General features: G+C 42.0%; 1 protein-coding gene across 2 annotated transcripts in view; it reads left to right on the top strand.

The window, feature by feature from the left end:
• Nucleotides 1–17,005, top strand: part of SLC12A8 (solute carrier family 12 member 8) — a 454,444-nt gene that overhangs the window by 186,048 nt on the left and 251,391 nt on the right. For both annotated transcript variants that reach the window (XM_085647509.1, XM_085647510.1), the window contains exons 3-4: nucleotides 8,088–8,234; nucleotides 13,377–13,568. In XM_085647509.1, the coding sequence (XP_085503635.1) occupies nucleotides 8,088–8,234; nucleotides 13,377–13,568 (339 nt within the window). The remainder of the gene's footprint in view (nucleotides 1–8,087; nucleotides 8,235–13,376; nucleotides 13,569–17,005) is intronic.

A 17,005-nucleotide genomic window follows, 5' to 3' on the forward strand; every position in this document is an offset into this window, starting at 1 on the left:
TAATTTCTCTGGAGACACTTTGTGTCAAATGGTTTAGCAACGCAATTGAATCAGTAACACAGTCTTCTCGGGATTTCGATGCCACAAGTAAGTCATCGATATATTGTACTAGGACTGAATTTCTGGGCATAACTAACTTCTCTAGACACTTTTTCAGTATTTGATTAAAAATTGAGGGACTTTCTGTATACCCTTGAGGAACTCGGCACCATACCAAGATACGATCTTAAAATTTAAAAGAAAAAAGATACTGGCTGTCTGGATGCAAAGGAATGGAGAAAAAGGCCTGACATAAATCAATTACTGTAAACCAGCCTGCATTCCAGGGTATCTGATAAAGAATCACTGCTGGATTCTGAACTACAGAACAACAAGGCACTACAATTTTATTAATTTTTCTCAAATCCTGCCCTATCCTGTATTTTCCACTAGGCTTTTTAAGTCCTATTATAGCCGATTTACAAGGACTACTAATTATTTCCTTTAAAATGCCCTGTTTAATCATTCGGTCAATTTCTAAATCCACTCCTTCTTTCACTTCTGGACTCATTTTGTATTGTCTGGTGTTGGGATAAACTGCCCCTTCTTTCACAGTCACCTTCACTGGGTCTACATTCGCCATTAGCCCTATTTCTTTTCCAGTGAAATCCCATACTTCTGGGTTCACGGTTGTTTTCGGTTCTTCTGGTAAGTTATCTATTGTCATTAAAGAATACATTTCATCTACCTCTGTGCCTTGTTTAGCAAGCATTATCTTATAGACAATATCTTCATCAGGGGTTTGAAAAGCAACACCATCCGCTGTGCAATAATTCATTTTGCATAACAGATCTCCTCCTAATAGATTTACTGGACTAGAATCGCAAACTACGAATCTATGCATGTCTTTAAAATTTCCGATGTGCACTTCCATTTGTTCTGTAATTGGGGTTCGAATCTGTTAATTTGAGACTCCGACAACTTGGATCGCTTCTCCCGAGAGGGGTAGGTTTGGGATGTCTGCTGTTCTCACAGTAGAACGGGTAGCACCAGTATCCAACAGAAAAGGGATATCATTGCCTTCCACTTTCCCATCAATAAATGGACCTGACTGATCTACCGGCAAGAATGCGCCAGGTACGCACTGCTCTTCCTCCCCCCTCAGGCACCTTCATTGCACATATACATTTTCATCATTATTCTGTAAAAGGTATTGTGAAATCACAGAAATGTTCTTACCACTTCCTCCTTGAAATCCAGCGTCCGCACTGTACTTTTGCTGATTCACAAAATTTGACCTCACAAGAAAGAAAAAAAATTTACTTTGATGCTAAACATGGGTAACAGAAATAGATATAAAAAAGGTCAATGTGTTCATTTTCTTTCCCTTGCTTGCCAACTGTATTATTCCTTTTACTACTCTATGTGTCCTTTCAACAACAGAATTGCCCCATGGATTATGCAACGCTGTAAATTTCTGTTCTATGCCAGCAAACTTGACAAATGTCTTCATTTCCTCCGACTTTAATTGCACCCCATTGTTTGTCAATATTGATGCCGGAAATCCTTCTTGAAGATAATGCATCCTCAAGAAATGTAATCACCGTAGATGTATCCACCTTATTAATCACCTCCAATTCAATACACCTTGAGGACATGTCCACAAGGACTACAATGTACCTATATGTAACAGGACCCATGTTGTCCAGTGCTATTTCATCCCACAGCATCTTTGGACACCCCAAGGAGGACATGGGGGATTTAAAGTCTTCTGAGATTTGTCTGCACTCTCACACTCCATACATGCTGTTGTAAATCTCTCCTTTTCTAAATCTTCTTTAGGCCACCAATATAACATTTTTATACTGAGTTTGGTACGTGTAATGCCTGAATGTCCTTCATGACCAATTCGGATTATTTTCTCTCTAATAACATTGGGTGGAATAATTTTTTTGCCTGGAATAAACATGTTATCCACACTTATTTTTGTCTTGTACCTCTAAGAAGGCTTTCATTTCTCCAACTACCACACATTTACCGTTAGTACACCTGTAATTCATAATCTTGTCCTTCATCTCTTTCAATACCTCATCCTTACTATATGCTTCATTCTACTCCTCTTTTTGTATACTGATGGCTCCCTCATCCACAAAGATACCAGCTACATAACACTCACTCCAGGGATCCTGGTCGATTTCTCTGAGGGGTAGTACAATTCTACTTAAGAAACCAGCTGTAACGTTTTTGACCCCAGGTACATATTGCACTTCATAAAAAAGTCTTGTATCCTCATAAATAATCTTGTTATTCTTGCTGACGCTCTGGATAGCCCTTCAGTGGTTAGCAGTTTAGGGTAGGGGTTTATGATCTGACCTTAACGTGAACTTTATTCTCATATAAATGTTTGAAAATGCTCTAATGCCCACACTCACGTCAATGTCTCTCTTACTCTATCACAGAGTATTTCTCAACCGTGAGTGATAAGGAATGCGATGCAAACGCAATCACAAACTCTTTACCTCGTTTATTCTTCTGGGTCAACACACTGCCTAACTCTTTCCCATTGGCATCAGCACTTACAAATGTATCTGCATTGGAATCAAAACTCTGCAACATAGGAGTGTTGCCAGTTGCTTGCTGATCTGTTCAAATGATTTTGAAATTCCTCATCCCACACATACTTGGTTTTGTTTTTTAATAAAAGTCTCATATGATGAGTCTTCTGCCAGAACGTTTCCACAAATTTTGAATAAAATTCAGCTACACCAAGAAATTATCTAAGCTTATCCTTTGACTTTGGGGAAGGATCATTCATTGTAGCCTCCATCAGCATCCTTTGGGCTTGATCCCTCTCATAACTGACTTCATGGCCTAAATACATGACTTTTTTTCTGTGCAAATCTGCATTTATTATTCTCTGCTGACAATCCTTTTTCTTTCAGGATGCATAACACTTTTCTTAGTACTTCATCATGATGTTTTATGCTTTTACTCATAGATAAAATATCATCCTGGAAGAATGGAACCCAACAACTGTGCCATAAGCCTCTGAAACACTGGTGCAGCTGATGCCAACCCAAACGGCATGCGTCTGAATTGGTAGCAGCTGAACAGCGTTCAAAACATTGTGAGATGTCTGCTGCTAGGATCTAACAGCACCTGGTGGTTTACTGTAGACTAGTTCAGTGTTGAGAACCCCTTTGCTTGTCTAGTTAATTACATAATTTCATCTATTCTAGGTAATTGAAACTGATCCACCACTATGTTATTATTCAGTCCCCTCGAATCCACACATAAATGCACCTTGCCATTAGCCCTCCTGGCTATGATCAATGGAGAAACCCACTCGAACACCTCTACCGGTTAAATGATATGTAACTCTAACAACTTCTCAAAATCTTTCTTTTCACCCCTGACAATGAAAGGAGTATTGTGTGCCTTATGAATCAAAGGTGTGACTCCCTCCTTTAGTCGTATTTGATGGGAAACCCTTTACGTTTTCCAATTCTTTCTTGAAATACGGGGGGGGACTCCTACAGCACCCACATTTTTGTGTCTTCTTCATTACAAGCTACCAAGACTTGTTCTACACTATTCGGATCGAAAATTATACTTAATCTTTGTTGATGCTTCCAGCCCAGCTCTGAGGGTCCTTCCTTGGCAATGTACAGTTTACACAATTAATGTCTGTTTTTGAACCTGCAAACTAACTGCCTGAACCCCACCATTTAAATTCTATCCCCTATTTAACTCTCTGAGGAAATATATTTGGGGGTTTCAAGTGATTGCCAATCTTATTGATAAAGTGCTTCTCCAAAATGCTTTCGGTGATGATCATGTATGGGGGTCCAGAGTCAGCAGCCACCTGCAATGAAACCCTCCAAACAATACCCAACACAACGGTTTACTTGTGCCTTCACCTGCAATGTTCAGCATTACCTTTTTACGCCCTTTGCTTTTTACCTCCTCATCCTCCTCACTTTCTTCTGAGGAAACCTCTTCTTCACTCTCTCTCACACGCGCTACTTTAGTGATGCCTTTTTTCCTTTGCTTTCTTTTACACACTCTAGCACAATGCCCTATTATGCCATACTCCAAGCACTCAGCAGATTTTGCGAGACACTTATTGAGCCTAGCTGAGTGTGATGTACTGCTACAATGAAAACAAACAATATTAATGTTCCTCGCTTGTTCGGAATTGTTCCCCCTTTCATCTGTCCTTTCTCTGGTCAGTGTACCGCCCGCTGGTCTGCAAACTATTCGGATTGCTGTCTGACACTTCATTCACAGAGTCTACAACCTTTCCTGTGCAGGGATAGCCTTGGAGCAATGCTCAGATTGCTCTGCTTTCTTCACAATTGCCACAATTCCTTTTAAGATTAGCCTCGCCTTCTCCCCATAGCCTCTCCTGCATGGACTTGTTTTTAGCGTACATCACAATCTGATCACGTACAAGTCATCATGCAGATTTCCGAATCTGCTCATGATCGACAATTTTTTTAATGCAGAAACATAATCCTCAATGCTTTCATGGTTCCCTTGTTTTCTTTGAAAGAAAGTGTGTCTTGTTACTGCCATACGTACTTTGGGCAAAAAATGTTCGTCCAGATCCAAGATTGCACTTTTGAACACATCTCATTCACATTCCTTTCTGGTTTCTGAGGCTGGTTGTAGATACGTAGCCTGGGACAAGGAGACAAACCATGATCCTGGTGGGCCTACACACACAATGGGGACATTCATAGCAAAGGCTTTTGCAGCTTATTACGAAACTGCATATGTGTCTACTTTTGATAGGTCTCTAGATGCCTGCATTGACCTCCTTAGGGATCCCTCCCTTCTCTATCTGCTGATAATTAGGTGTGAATTAAAGCAAGACTTGATGGTTGAAGAAATAGGGGGGGCATCTGAGACTTGCAATCTGGAAAGGCTGGTGGCCTAAACGGACTGCCTGTAGAACTATACAAGGGCATCATGGACAAAGTAGAGAAACCTATGCTACATATTTTTCAGTTGGCCAGGAAGGTGGGTTGCCTGCTGGAAGACCAGAGGCTGGCAACTAGTGTGGCTATCCTAAATAAAAAGGCAAACCTCCTGAGGAATGCAGTTCTTACAGGCCCATATCACTTCTTAATCTGGAGGCCAAGTTGCTGGCAAAGGCCTTGGCAGACAGGCTAAGGACAGTGATATCCTCTGTTCTCCATCCTGGCCAATCAGGATTCATGCCCCACAGCAGTACCGGATTACATCTAAAGTGCCTATAGGGAGTGCTACACATGACTGTAGCCCAACGACTGAAGAAGGCCGTATTGCTCTCTCTGGATGCTCGAATGGCATTCAACAGCTTTCAGGGGCCCTATATGTTTGCTGCCTTGACTAAATTAGGATTTTGTCTGTGATTTTGTGAGTGGACCAGACTCCTCTATCGAGACCCAATAGCTAGAGTGCGGGTTAATGGTACAAGGGCACAAGGCAGGGATACCCACTGTCCCCAATGACATTTGCACTGGAGCTTGAGTCTGGGTCCATCAGGACCCGCTCGTACGGGGCATTGCAGGAGAGGGAGCCTGGGAAGAATGAATCTTCCAATATGCTGACGGCGCACTGCTATATGCTGTGTTGCCCCACCTGACAGTTGATAGGCTGATGCACATCTTTTAGCTGTTTGGCAGCTTTCCTGGATATCCAATTAATTGGGATGAGTCCCTAGTCGTTCCCCTTACTGGGGATATTCCTGCTCTGTCGTACAGGTGTATAGTCATGACTGTGAAAGATGGGTTCAAATATTTAGGCATCCGTATAACAAGGAATGCTGACGAATTCCTGGATGAGAATTTACTCCTGCAGCTGGAAAAACTGTGGCACGATGTGGCCCACTAGAGGAGGCTCCAAGTGTCCCTGATGGGTAGAGCTGCCCTCTTTAAGATGATGGCCCCTCCGTGTTTGCTCTATATCATTTAGAACACCCGCTACAAAAAACAATTAGACTTTTTTCAGAAGGTTGACAGTGAGCTGTGTGAACTCCTATGGGATAGGGGTAGTTTACGAATAGCACTATGTAAGCTCCAGAGGGGGGCATTTGAGGGGGGCTGGCAGTCCCGGACATATGGAAATATTATTGGGCAGCCCAATTAATTACAGTCAATGGCTGGGTGTTCTAAATAAATCCTTAAGTGTGGCCTAGATTCTGAGGAAAACATGCTTGATACAAAGTGCTCGATCCATTGGCACACTTGTCAGTTTTTACTGCCATGCTTGGATGCATTTCAAAGACTCCTCTGTATATGTCCATACACATTTAGTGACATGCCCTTTGATGTGGCACACCTAGGCAGCCTTCTTCTCAGAATGCTTCAAAAAGAGCAGAGCTACAACTTGCTTTCTAGGCCTGGTGTCTATGGAGAGGCAATTTTATCAACAGCAAAGGAATTTTAAGTCTACTCCATGGCACAACACTGTTAGCAGCAACAAACTTCAAAGCCGATCCAAACGCCCTCCAAAAGTAAGTCTCCTGGACTGAAGATCTTGCAGTGTATGTTCTCCGACAGATGCCTCCCTTTTAGAGGTAGACGTTTTTGCCCTGCTAAGCAGAGAGGCAATTGAAGTGATGCAGCTAGAAGAAAAGTGCACTGAATTCCACTCCATTTACTCCTTGTTCCTCAAGAAGGATGGTGGTCCATGCTCAACCTTCACTGGCAAATTCAGGATGCTATCCCTGAGCTAAGTACTGGTGGCCCTCAATTAGAGGGTTTGTTTGGTGTAATTGGACCTCCAGAATGCCTATTTTTACCTACCAATCCTCCTTGCCCAGAACACAGATGTGGGTTCTCAGAACTATCAGTTGACGGCCCTGCAATTTAGACTGATGACTGCCTAGTGTGTTTTCACAAAAGTGCTCATAGTCGTGGGAGTTTAGTCATGGAGGTCAGGAGTCCATCTAGTTCTGTAGTTGGATGATTGGCTGGTGATTGCAAGGTCTCAGGGTGCTGGTCATGGAACACTGTTAGTGCACTATAACCCTTACCATGATTTTGCCGTTACGATCCATACTCTAAAGTCTCATCTTCCACCATGCAGAGACTGTTCTTCATAGGGGAGATACTGGATATGACCCGCTTGAAGGCTTTTCCTCCTCCTCAAAGGGTTCTGGATGTACGTGACATGATTGCGATGTTTTTGACTTTAATATGGATCCCAGTTTTGCAACTTCTGTGCCTGCTGTATCTGAAGGCCCTTTGTATCCTGTCTGAACTGCATGCTAGAAGGCGGATAAAGGCCCCTCAGTGGTACCTGAAATAGTAGTGGTTCCTACACCAGGAGAGCCCCTCAGCTCAAGTGCAGATCAAGTGCAGATCTTTGATTCAATCCTCCTGGATCTGCACAAGTGGAAATGCTCCTAGGATCATTTGATTGGTTGTGCATTCAACCCTCTGCTGAGATGTAGAAAATGTATTTCACAAGGTCTCAAATATTTTTTTACCTGCAATTAATCTACAGTCTTGGCAAATAAAATATATGTTATAGTAATTGTAACTAGTTAAATGGGCGCTCACAATCACAGTCGCTGGTTGGGGACGATGACATGTAGGAAATTTTATGTGTGGCAAGTAGTCAGTAGTTTGTTGGGACATTACCTAAATGCTTATGAGTTAGCATTTGCATGTATGTAAATGCAGCCATAGCTATAAAGGTATGACTTTTTGCTGAAGACTTAACATGGTCCATTATTTAGATGACTATTCAAGTGTAGTAAATGATGGTCTCGCCCAGGTCAACTTGTTATTTAAACAGTTTGACAATACCTGTGTTAAAAAGGTAAATGCAACTATTTTCTACAACATTCCATGATGAATTCGCTCCCACAGCGCATATGATTAACAAGCTTGCATCATATAACACCAGCCGCGGTCCGTGCAGGTAACAGCGGTGGGTCCATGTAAGGGAGGATTCTGAAGGACGATACAGAGGGAAAATTAATTCCATATTTATTGTACATGTAACAGAATAATCTATATATAGAAAACCTGTCATGCAGTTACTTTTCAGAATAAAAAGGATAATTTTTTATGATCCGAAATCTGAAATTATCAAGCATTTTCCTTCACCAGGTCACTCAGAGTCAGACGGAACCATGGTGGAAGATTCCTTTGTTTGTGTGGGAGCCAGTGCTCTTCGGTACTTGGGATGGAGTCTTTACGTCCTGCATGATCAACATTTTTGGCGTAGTTCTCTTTCTGAGGACTGGGTGGCTGGTGGTAAGTGAGTTATATTCAGTATTTTCTTATAGGGTGCATTTGCTTTTCTAAATGTTAATCTAAGAGTCCCACTGCATGCAGAGGAATAGGGAAGGGGAAGTGAGGCTAAGCAGCTATCTCCTCTAGGGAGCTTCTCTACCTTCGAACACCTTTGCCTACCTGCCTGCTACAGGAGCGGCAGCACATGCAGCTCAGTTCCTGTGTTAATTGCGCTTTGCCACTAACACCACTGGAGGCCCACCTGCCTTTCCCTGTAATGAGAAGTTAGGCAGCAACACCTCCTTGTTGTGTGTACCTCCTAAGGAGCTGTGAGAGGGCAGAGTTGTACAGAATGATCTACACAGAATTGTGCCCTAGAAGGCTTCCTGACAGTAAAAGCTGGATCGGTGTGCCTTACGTAACTGACAATAAAGTACACCATATACCTTACCTGATGCCTTTGCTGGCTCTAGAGTGGTCTGGACTGGAGGAAGAGATGGATAGAGCATGAGGTGCATGTTGTGGGAGTGGGGTAAAGCTGGATGTCGCACAAGGGCTCATATAGTACCTCAGGGCCAGCAACTCCTACCAACCAAGACCCAGTTTACAACATTTGTTGCCTTGATAGGATCTTTCTGTTACTGCTGATGCCACCAAATTGCACTCATCCTTGTATAGATCCTCATAAGCCATTTCAGTACTGTATAGATGTCCCTGCCAAAACAATGCTTAAGTTCCACAGCTCACAAAATTTGAGACCTATGTTGTCTGCTTGTAAAAACGCAACACATTTTGCTTGAACAGCTCTTGCACTACTTATCCAAATTGCTGCCCTTATAGTATCCAACTATATGCTCATTGGCCACCCAAAACTTTCTTTCAATGCTTAGCCCTCTGGAACACCATACCTTTGTCTCAACTTGACATCCGAAGGTACAGAAAAAGCTTGAAGACCCACCAGATCCACCCACTATATAGACTTGACTCCACTGCCCCAAACCGTCTGGATCAGTAGATCCAGTAAATAAAATCGTAGGGGGTCAACATCAGTTGTCTTAAAATAGAATTGGTGAGCAATGTTCACACCTATAAACACGGCCACATGTTTCAATCTCTGAAAAGGAGGCGAGAATGCTATACAAATTAAATATTCAATCCAAAGCTTCACTATAGTTGAAGGAAAAATTACTTCTGCCTTCAACATAGGATTTATTTTCAATTCTTAAGAAATCAACGCAAATGCCTTACCACTGGTGCCTTTGTGAGAGGTATGTGATACATTGACAGATTCAAACTTTCAATTGGATTTGTAAATAACTTATTTGAGAAGAGAGTCCAAAAAAAGGATTGATGCAAAGGCAAGTTCTTCATATTTATTTATTTATTTGGTGTTTTCTATAGCGCGAACATGACCCTGCGTAGGGTATCAGAGCGCTTTACATTTCCATTTCCAAAACCAGTTATGTTACCAAGTCATCAGTTGTTGTACAATGATTAGAACTAAACATTAAGCTTAAAATACATATATAGAAACCCACAAAAAAGTTAATGATCGATGGGAGGTAGCAAGAATATGATTATGAAAGGACCGTTGACGATAGCGAGTCTGTTGAAATTATGGGAGGTATTTACTCATATAGAAAGATTTTGCTTCCTTTTTAATTTTTCGAGATGAAACATATAAATGTATAATGATTATCATGAAGTTTGCCAATTCTTTTTTTTTTTACTTTATTTTTAATTTTATACAACTGAACAATCAGCACTAAGGAAGTCATGCATGGTGCATTAACAGAAGTAAAGCCCAAACCGTTACAGATATGGTCATTATCATTGGAACCATTACCCCCCGAAGATTGCCAATCCTTAAGCAGTAAATTTGTGGTAACCGGATATCGGGCAGCTTTTCCTCTTCCATAAACAAGTGTAAGCGAAAATAATAAATCCACCTTGGGCAATATACATGCAGCAAAAATGTGGGAAATTAAAGTGGGGCAACAAAGTGTTAATTTTTTTGGGGCCGCATGATAGAACAAGTCCTTTGGAACATACTGTGCTGTTGTTGATGCCCAGCCATGTTAATTACTTATTAAGGTGTTTAACTGGGAACAATTGCTCCTGCTAAAAGTCTTATGAGATTAGAACTGGCACTGCTCCCAATGACTTGCACACACCGTTCTTATATTAATGTCACTTAGATCGCTTGATCATGTAAATAAACATGCATTGTTCACGGTGCAAAAGTCTTGTCCTACACAAAATGATATTTTGGAGGCCCCCATTCCGGCATTAACCTTTTGATTCTTGTAGGGGCAGGGCATGGTGTCCTTGCAGAGTTCTAGCTTGTGCATGCCTTTGCTAAGCTAAAAAGGATTCGTCGAAATGTAATTGTAGGAATACACATTATTCCCGACATGGCTGCCAATAAACCTTTTTTTGTTCTGTGGTTGATTGCTGGTCTCCAGGTAGCAAGTTATGTGTTTAATCCCTTTAACTCTAACTAGCCAGTATTCTTGTTCTGCCCAGCAGCCTCTTCTGTAGCTCGGGGTCACGCCTAACATTCACCCACTGAAAACCCAAGTAATGGTGCAAGATGCAAACCACTGACGACTTTCATGGTTAGAAACGAGCCTTGAGAACATTGTCATGAACCTTACATAACACAACAAATGCCACTTGAGCATCTCACTGACAGCCCCTTAAACTTCTAGGGCATACATACTTTCAACAACAAACTCTTGCCACCATCAGCAACCCTCACACTGTTTCCATCCTCAGCAGCAGACATCGCCTATTATTTCTCCTCCAAAGTGACTATGGTTAGACAAACCGCTTGTAGGCACTACTGATTGTCCCACCGCCACCCTCCTACACCCGGCCGGTCCTCCAGGGGTTCTGCGCCAGGCTATCTGTATTCACTAATACAATACTTATGAATTAATCCTTATTCACAACTCTGCCAGTCCCTCGTGCACTCTTTCTGACACTTGCACCTTGCTCTCAAACTACCAATGCTTTGGTCTCACTTTTAGCATTCTTCTCTGCTTAACCTCTTTTTCATTCATTCACTTACATCTGGTATTTTCAAACGTTCCAAGTGCTGTAGTGCTACCTGTATTAAAGAAAGCCATGCTGACTTCATTGTCTCTATTTATTGTCATCCAGCATCCTAGCTTCCTTTTTTTCCAAAATAAAGAAGGCCCTTGCTTTTAACCTTCTTTCCTTGTTTCTAAATTCCTAAGAAACTAGTCAATCAGGTTGCTGTGCTCTTCGCTCCACAGAAATTGCCCGCATGCAACTAACTTTATAACTGTTGCACACCACAATCATCTCGCATCTGTCATTATGCTCACTGACCTGTATGGAGTCTTTGATACAGCTTATCACCACAGCCTGTTAGCAACCGAAGTGAAACTCTTTAACTTGGGCTCTGCCCCAAATTCATTTTGTTCCCACCTTTTTGACTGATTGTATCTACTGCCTTACCAATCGGAGTTCCACGAGGCTGTATTCTGGGTTCTGTCTTCTTGGTTCTCTCCTTCTCTCTCTTTCCGCTGTCTCCTTCGGTGACATCATCCCTTCCTTTGGCTTCTCTTACCACCTATGGCTGATGGTCTAACAGCCGTACGTCACTGAATGTCCCTACATCCACTCACGTTGAATCTGTGAAAGACAGTGGTACTGTAGTTTCCCTCCTCCTCTTCTGCTACAACTTCTCTTCCTTTGACAGTCTACTTACTTCCTGAAACCCTAAGCTTCATGCTCGCTGCCAGAAGCGTTTGTGTTCTATTGGGCACATCTTTGCGGCTAAAATGTTTCATTAGAGCCACAATCACCGCTGAACGGTACTAGATTCTAAACATTTGTAAGATCCACTCTTGTGTTTCATTCCACATAGCTATGGCATTCGAAGGCCTTACTACTGGGCTTCTACAATGTCTTTCTCCCACTGGATAAATCCTTACATTTTACCATCAGAAACCTATTCACACTCTCAATGCAAATATGCCTGTTTTCCACTGTCGTCGACAGGTTTGCTGGCTTTCTGTAAAAAATAGAGTCCTTCCCAGGTTCTTACATTGGTTTACAAAGGTATTAATGGTTCATCCCCAGGCTACTACTCAAGTATCTTAATGCAGATTACCGACATCTGTAAACCTAAAACTAGCCCATCACAGGTCCTACCTTCACCCCACCCCCCTATGCAGCTTCATGATATGGGTCCTTCCACCTGAGAGGACTGTTCCACTCTGCCACCCGCCTCCTTTCGCCATCAAGACAAACCAGTCATTGAAGGAGTTCAAAACAACTCTAAAAAACACTCCCTCCTGTAACTTGAAATTACCAGTAGTAAGCATTCTTTCTACTGTCAACCACGCTGTAAAAATATGCAAATATTAACCCTAGCCTTACTTTTGTGTAGTGTTGTAGTTTGATATGTAATTATGGTGTTTGTTCCTCAGTGCAATTCATGACTAACAATGGAGCTTACTCGTTTACGTAAACCACCTAGTGCATCTAAAGGCTTACGTACCAAAAAGAAAAAACTCTTGTACAACATTTCTGGTCAAACTCCTTTCTAGTAAATACATAAATGATAACATTGGGCAGCAAAGCCTTTCAAACTGACTGTTGTTGAGCCTTTGTCTTCCTTTTCTGAAAAGTGTTCTAAGTTTTAATTGACTCCCCATCAAATCCGTAATGGCTTTTGGCTCAGAGGTAAAGTGATCTAAAATGAACTAACGCTGCGGAAATGGAAACCTCGCGAGTGTTCGAGAACTTGATAACTGTCCTCGAGGCTCTCCTGCCAGGTTTTCACTATAAACAATAAATATCCTAAAATACCTACCTTAATATATGATATCCTGAATGTGAATAGGTGTTCCTGGTAAGTTGTTGTTATTCAACCAACCCTTAGGATTATTTTATATTTTTTGTACTGTTGGGTGAGTAATCTGCTGATACCAGAGTGTGGCAGACCTCTGATTGCAACAGTTCAGGTTTGGTAGCCTCCAATGGGGTCTCCCCGACAAGTACAAGAATAGTGCCTGCATGCAAGAATGTTCTCTGCTTAGCTGGACAGTTCAACTGTTAACTGACTGTCTCCTTTGCAAGGGGACTTACTATATGTAATTTTGTTTTTTCCCCCCCCTTCATCATTAGGGGAACACCGGCATCCTATTGGGCATGTTTCTGGTGTCCTTTGTCGTCCTGGTTGCCTTGGTGACAGTGTTGTCTGGCATTGGTGTCTGTGAGAGATGCAGCATCGGAAGCGGAGGGGTGTATGCCATGATCTCGACAGTACTCGGAGGCAAGGTTGGCGGCACTGTTGGACTGCTGTACGTTTTTGGGCAGGTAAATAGCCTTCTACGGAGAGCCGTTAACACAAACGTCCTTTGAGCATGTATGCATTTGGCCTGCCCCTGAAATTGCATTTCTACTTTCTGTCTACAAAAAAAAGACAACAGGCTTGGAAAGTGTTTTTAAATATGCTGCAAAAGCAAAACTGTAATAAAGGGTTTAATAAAGATTTTTTTCAAGGGCCTGGATGGCGTCCAGTCTAGGGCTGTCTAATCTTGCAAAATACAATGTTTCCTAGTTCAATCAGCTCCTCGGCAGGATTGCCAAAATAAAACCTAACACGTTATTGTGAAGATGACATTAAATCTCTGCGAGTGCTGTGTAATGTGTGGTTGAGAGAGTGTTGCCTGCTAAAAATGTCATTCTCTTCCTTTGCCTGAATTCAAATTGTGATGAACTGCAGAACCATCTTGTACTATTGTACTCATTGGGTGTGCACATGACTCTACCTTATTTATTTCTGCCTTAACATGGGGCCTAGACTTGAACTTTTTTTTCGTCTCGCCTACAGACAGCTCTGATGAGAGTGACGGTATTGAGCAAACCGTAGATCAACTTAATGCTGGTACACTACAATGCCATGGAACTGGGTTTGCAAATGGTAGTAGCATGTAAACTGCAGACGGTCAAAAAACATTGTATTCTGACTTAAGTCTTCTCAACCTAGTCTGTGATAAATCATGTACTTTTATAGTCAAAGAAAAAGCAACTTATCAAAGTGATAGACGTAGGAAATCACTCTTCTTCCCAGCACTTGATCAAAGAAGAGATCAGGAAATGAGGTGGCTTGCAAACGCGTTAGAAGGACCGCCAGACATTGTCCCTAGTAACAGCTCATCGCCATCACCTACCAAAAATAATCTGAAAGGTTCACATTCAGGTCTCTGCACTTTATTATCATGGAATTTAGTAAGTAGACCTGAGTAAATTACTGCCAAATGCGGATCGTTCTCGGCAAACTGGGGCATCTGCTGCCGGCAGGAGCCACAGAGAGTGAGTTTGCTTAAACTGAATATTGTGTTCCGGGAAACAGGGACAGGCAACATGGCAGACCACCAGGCGGCCTACCAAACTATAGGCCAGATGGATGAAAGTTAGGAATAGCCATTTCCCAATTGCGATTTGCAATTAGCTAGTCACTATTCTTAATGTAAGAAACTTTTTTGGATTTCATTAGCAATTCGTAGCAGGACTCATATATACCTACCTCATGAATATTAATGAGGTAGGTCTCAATTGGTGACCCACTAGGATTCGCTGCCATCACAGTGATGGTGGCCTGCTGGGGTCAGCAGACCACCATGTCTGTGATTGCTTTTAAATAAAACAATCATTTTTTTAAAATGCTTTCCGTTTTCCTTATAGGAAAACGGGGTGCGTTTAGAAAAAAAATGAAACTTTGAAGTTTCATTTTTCAAGAGTATGCAGTGGTCCCTTGAACCACTGCGTGCTCTTAAAAATATTTTCTCAACCGTTCTCAAAGTGGAAGAGGATCCCTTGGGTACCCCTTCCCATTTGCGAATGGGTTACCACCAATTTTCAATTGGTGGTAAATTGCAAATGTCTTGTGACCTCGGTCGCAAAACATTCGTACATTCCATTCCAATTCGGTATTAGGAAAGGACGCCCTCAACACGCCCCTACAAATACCGAATCGCAAAAGCTAATTTGCAATTCGGTAACAAGTTGCCAAATTATAAATTGATCTTTGTACATCACAAGAAGCATTTGTGAGAACTGAAACATGCTTCGTAACTGTAGCCCTACATCGCTTCTTCCCTTAATGTTAAAGTGTCATTTCCTTCCGAAAGTGCTACTTTTTTGCAGGCGCTTGTCATCGAACTCTGGTTGGAGCAAAGAAAATGTTTCCGTACTATTTGTAAATACCTATTTAAATATTCTTTCCGTCATCGTGTCAAAATCTTAGGCTCCTTTGTTATAGAAATAAAGTTAAATAAAGCAGTGTTCAAAAGTAAAGAGGCTATAATTACTTGGAAAGTTAATTTAAATGTTATGAAATATCGATTGAAGGTGATTATATGAACCTGGTGCACTCTCTCTGGGGAATTATACAAACTACTGATCAAAAATATGAGCTTAAAGGTTAATTGATAGCAGACCTTTTTTTGCCTCCCTGCAGATGAGAGACTTGAATGGTAGAAGGAAACCAGATTCAGCAAGTAACAAATAGTTGGGAGCTATTATCAAGAATCATATAAACGGAAAGACAGACGCTTACAGGAGAGCTGTGAACACATGAGGAAAGCGTTTAATAATGTTGAAGAGACATTGAACTTAATGTGGTACTGGCACACGGTAACAAGCTCTCGCTATGTGACACCGTGGCTCCAAAAAGGGCGGTTCTCCGTTAATCTTAAAAAATCTCAAAGAAAGTTAAAAGCAAATAACGGTGATGCCATTAACAGTTAATTAAAAAAAACTCGATAAAAGCAATTTAGAAAGAAAAGAGAGCAAATAAAACGATTCCTCTATATGCATAAGTTCTGCAAGACGAAAAATCAGTGGAAATGTTGGAGCTATGCCAACTTGTGAGACGGAGTTGACATGAATGGTCAAGGGAACAGTGCTGGCATGCACCAGTTGGTTCAACAAGACAGGTTCGAACTGGTGTGGAGCGCCTATAAGTTAACTGTGGCCAAATTGATAGCCTGGAAATCCTAGTTTTAAAATATTTGTATTGATTTTATTAACAATCCTTGGTAATTGCGTAATTTGTTTTTTGCAATCCTATAACTCTCATGGGTAACACAGGCGGTGGAGAATTTGATGTAACACGGGTACATCCGACTTCAGCAGTTCTAACATAAAACCATAGGAAATCCCCCGAACGTAACTGTGTCCCGCGTCCTTTCGCCATTCGTCCATGGGGCTGGCTGTTGAGTCTGGATACCCGACTCTTCACTCGCCCTGACCTGTGCTCTTCCTCTGTCTCAGCCCTTCTGCACCTCGTCACTCATCTTATCTTTTGTGTGATGGGCGCAGCAGCTGGTCTAAGAATAGTGCGTGTGCGTGGGATGTGTTAACGTGTTGTGGTGCTTCTGAACGGAATCGCACGAGCAGGGAATCCCAGCTCATCGCTGACTCGCAGTGTGTTTGTCAGCTCTACTCATGATTTCTGTTTCCACTTCTGACAGTCGCTTAGTTCATGGCACCCGCCCTGCAGCAGCAGGGGTGGTCTCGCTCTCTGCAATAGTGACATCTGCATGTTTGCCGACAACAAAGCCAAATTAGTATTTTTACATTCCGGCTTTAAGTGTTTAGACTGCGACATCCGTCATAAAACTACCGTCTTGGGTGTGTCAAGTCCTGTTTTTCTCGTCAGGGCAATCAGTGCGTCAGTCGTTTCCGTCCAATAGTCACTGATGTCTAGGTAGTCCAGTGCTTAATTTGTGAAAGGAAGAGTGGCGCCA

Source organism: Triturus cristatus, chromosome 3_2, assembly GCF_964204655.1.
Source record: "Triturus cristatus chromosome 3_2, aTriCri1.1, whole genome shotgun sequence".
Taxonomy (NCBI): Eukaryota; Metazoa; Chordata; class Amphibia; order Caudata; family Salamandridae; genus Triturus; species Triturus cristatus.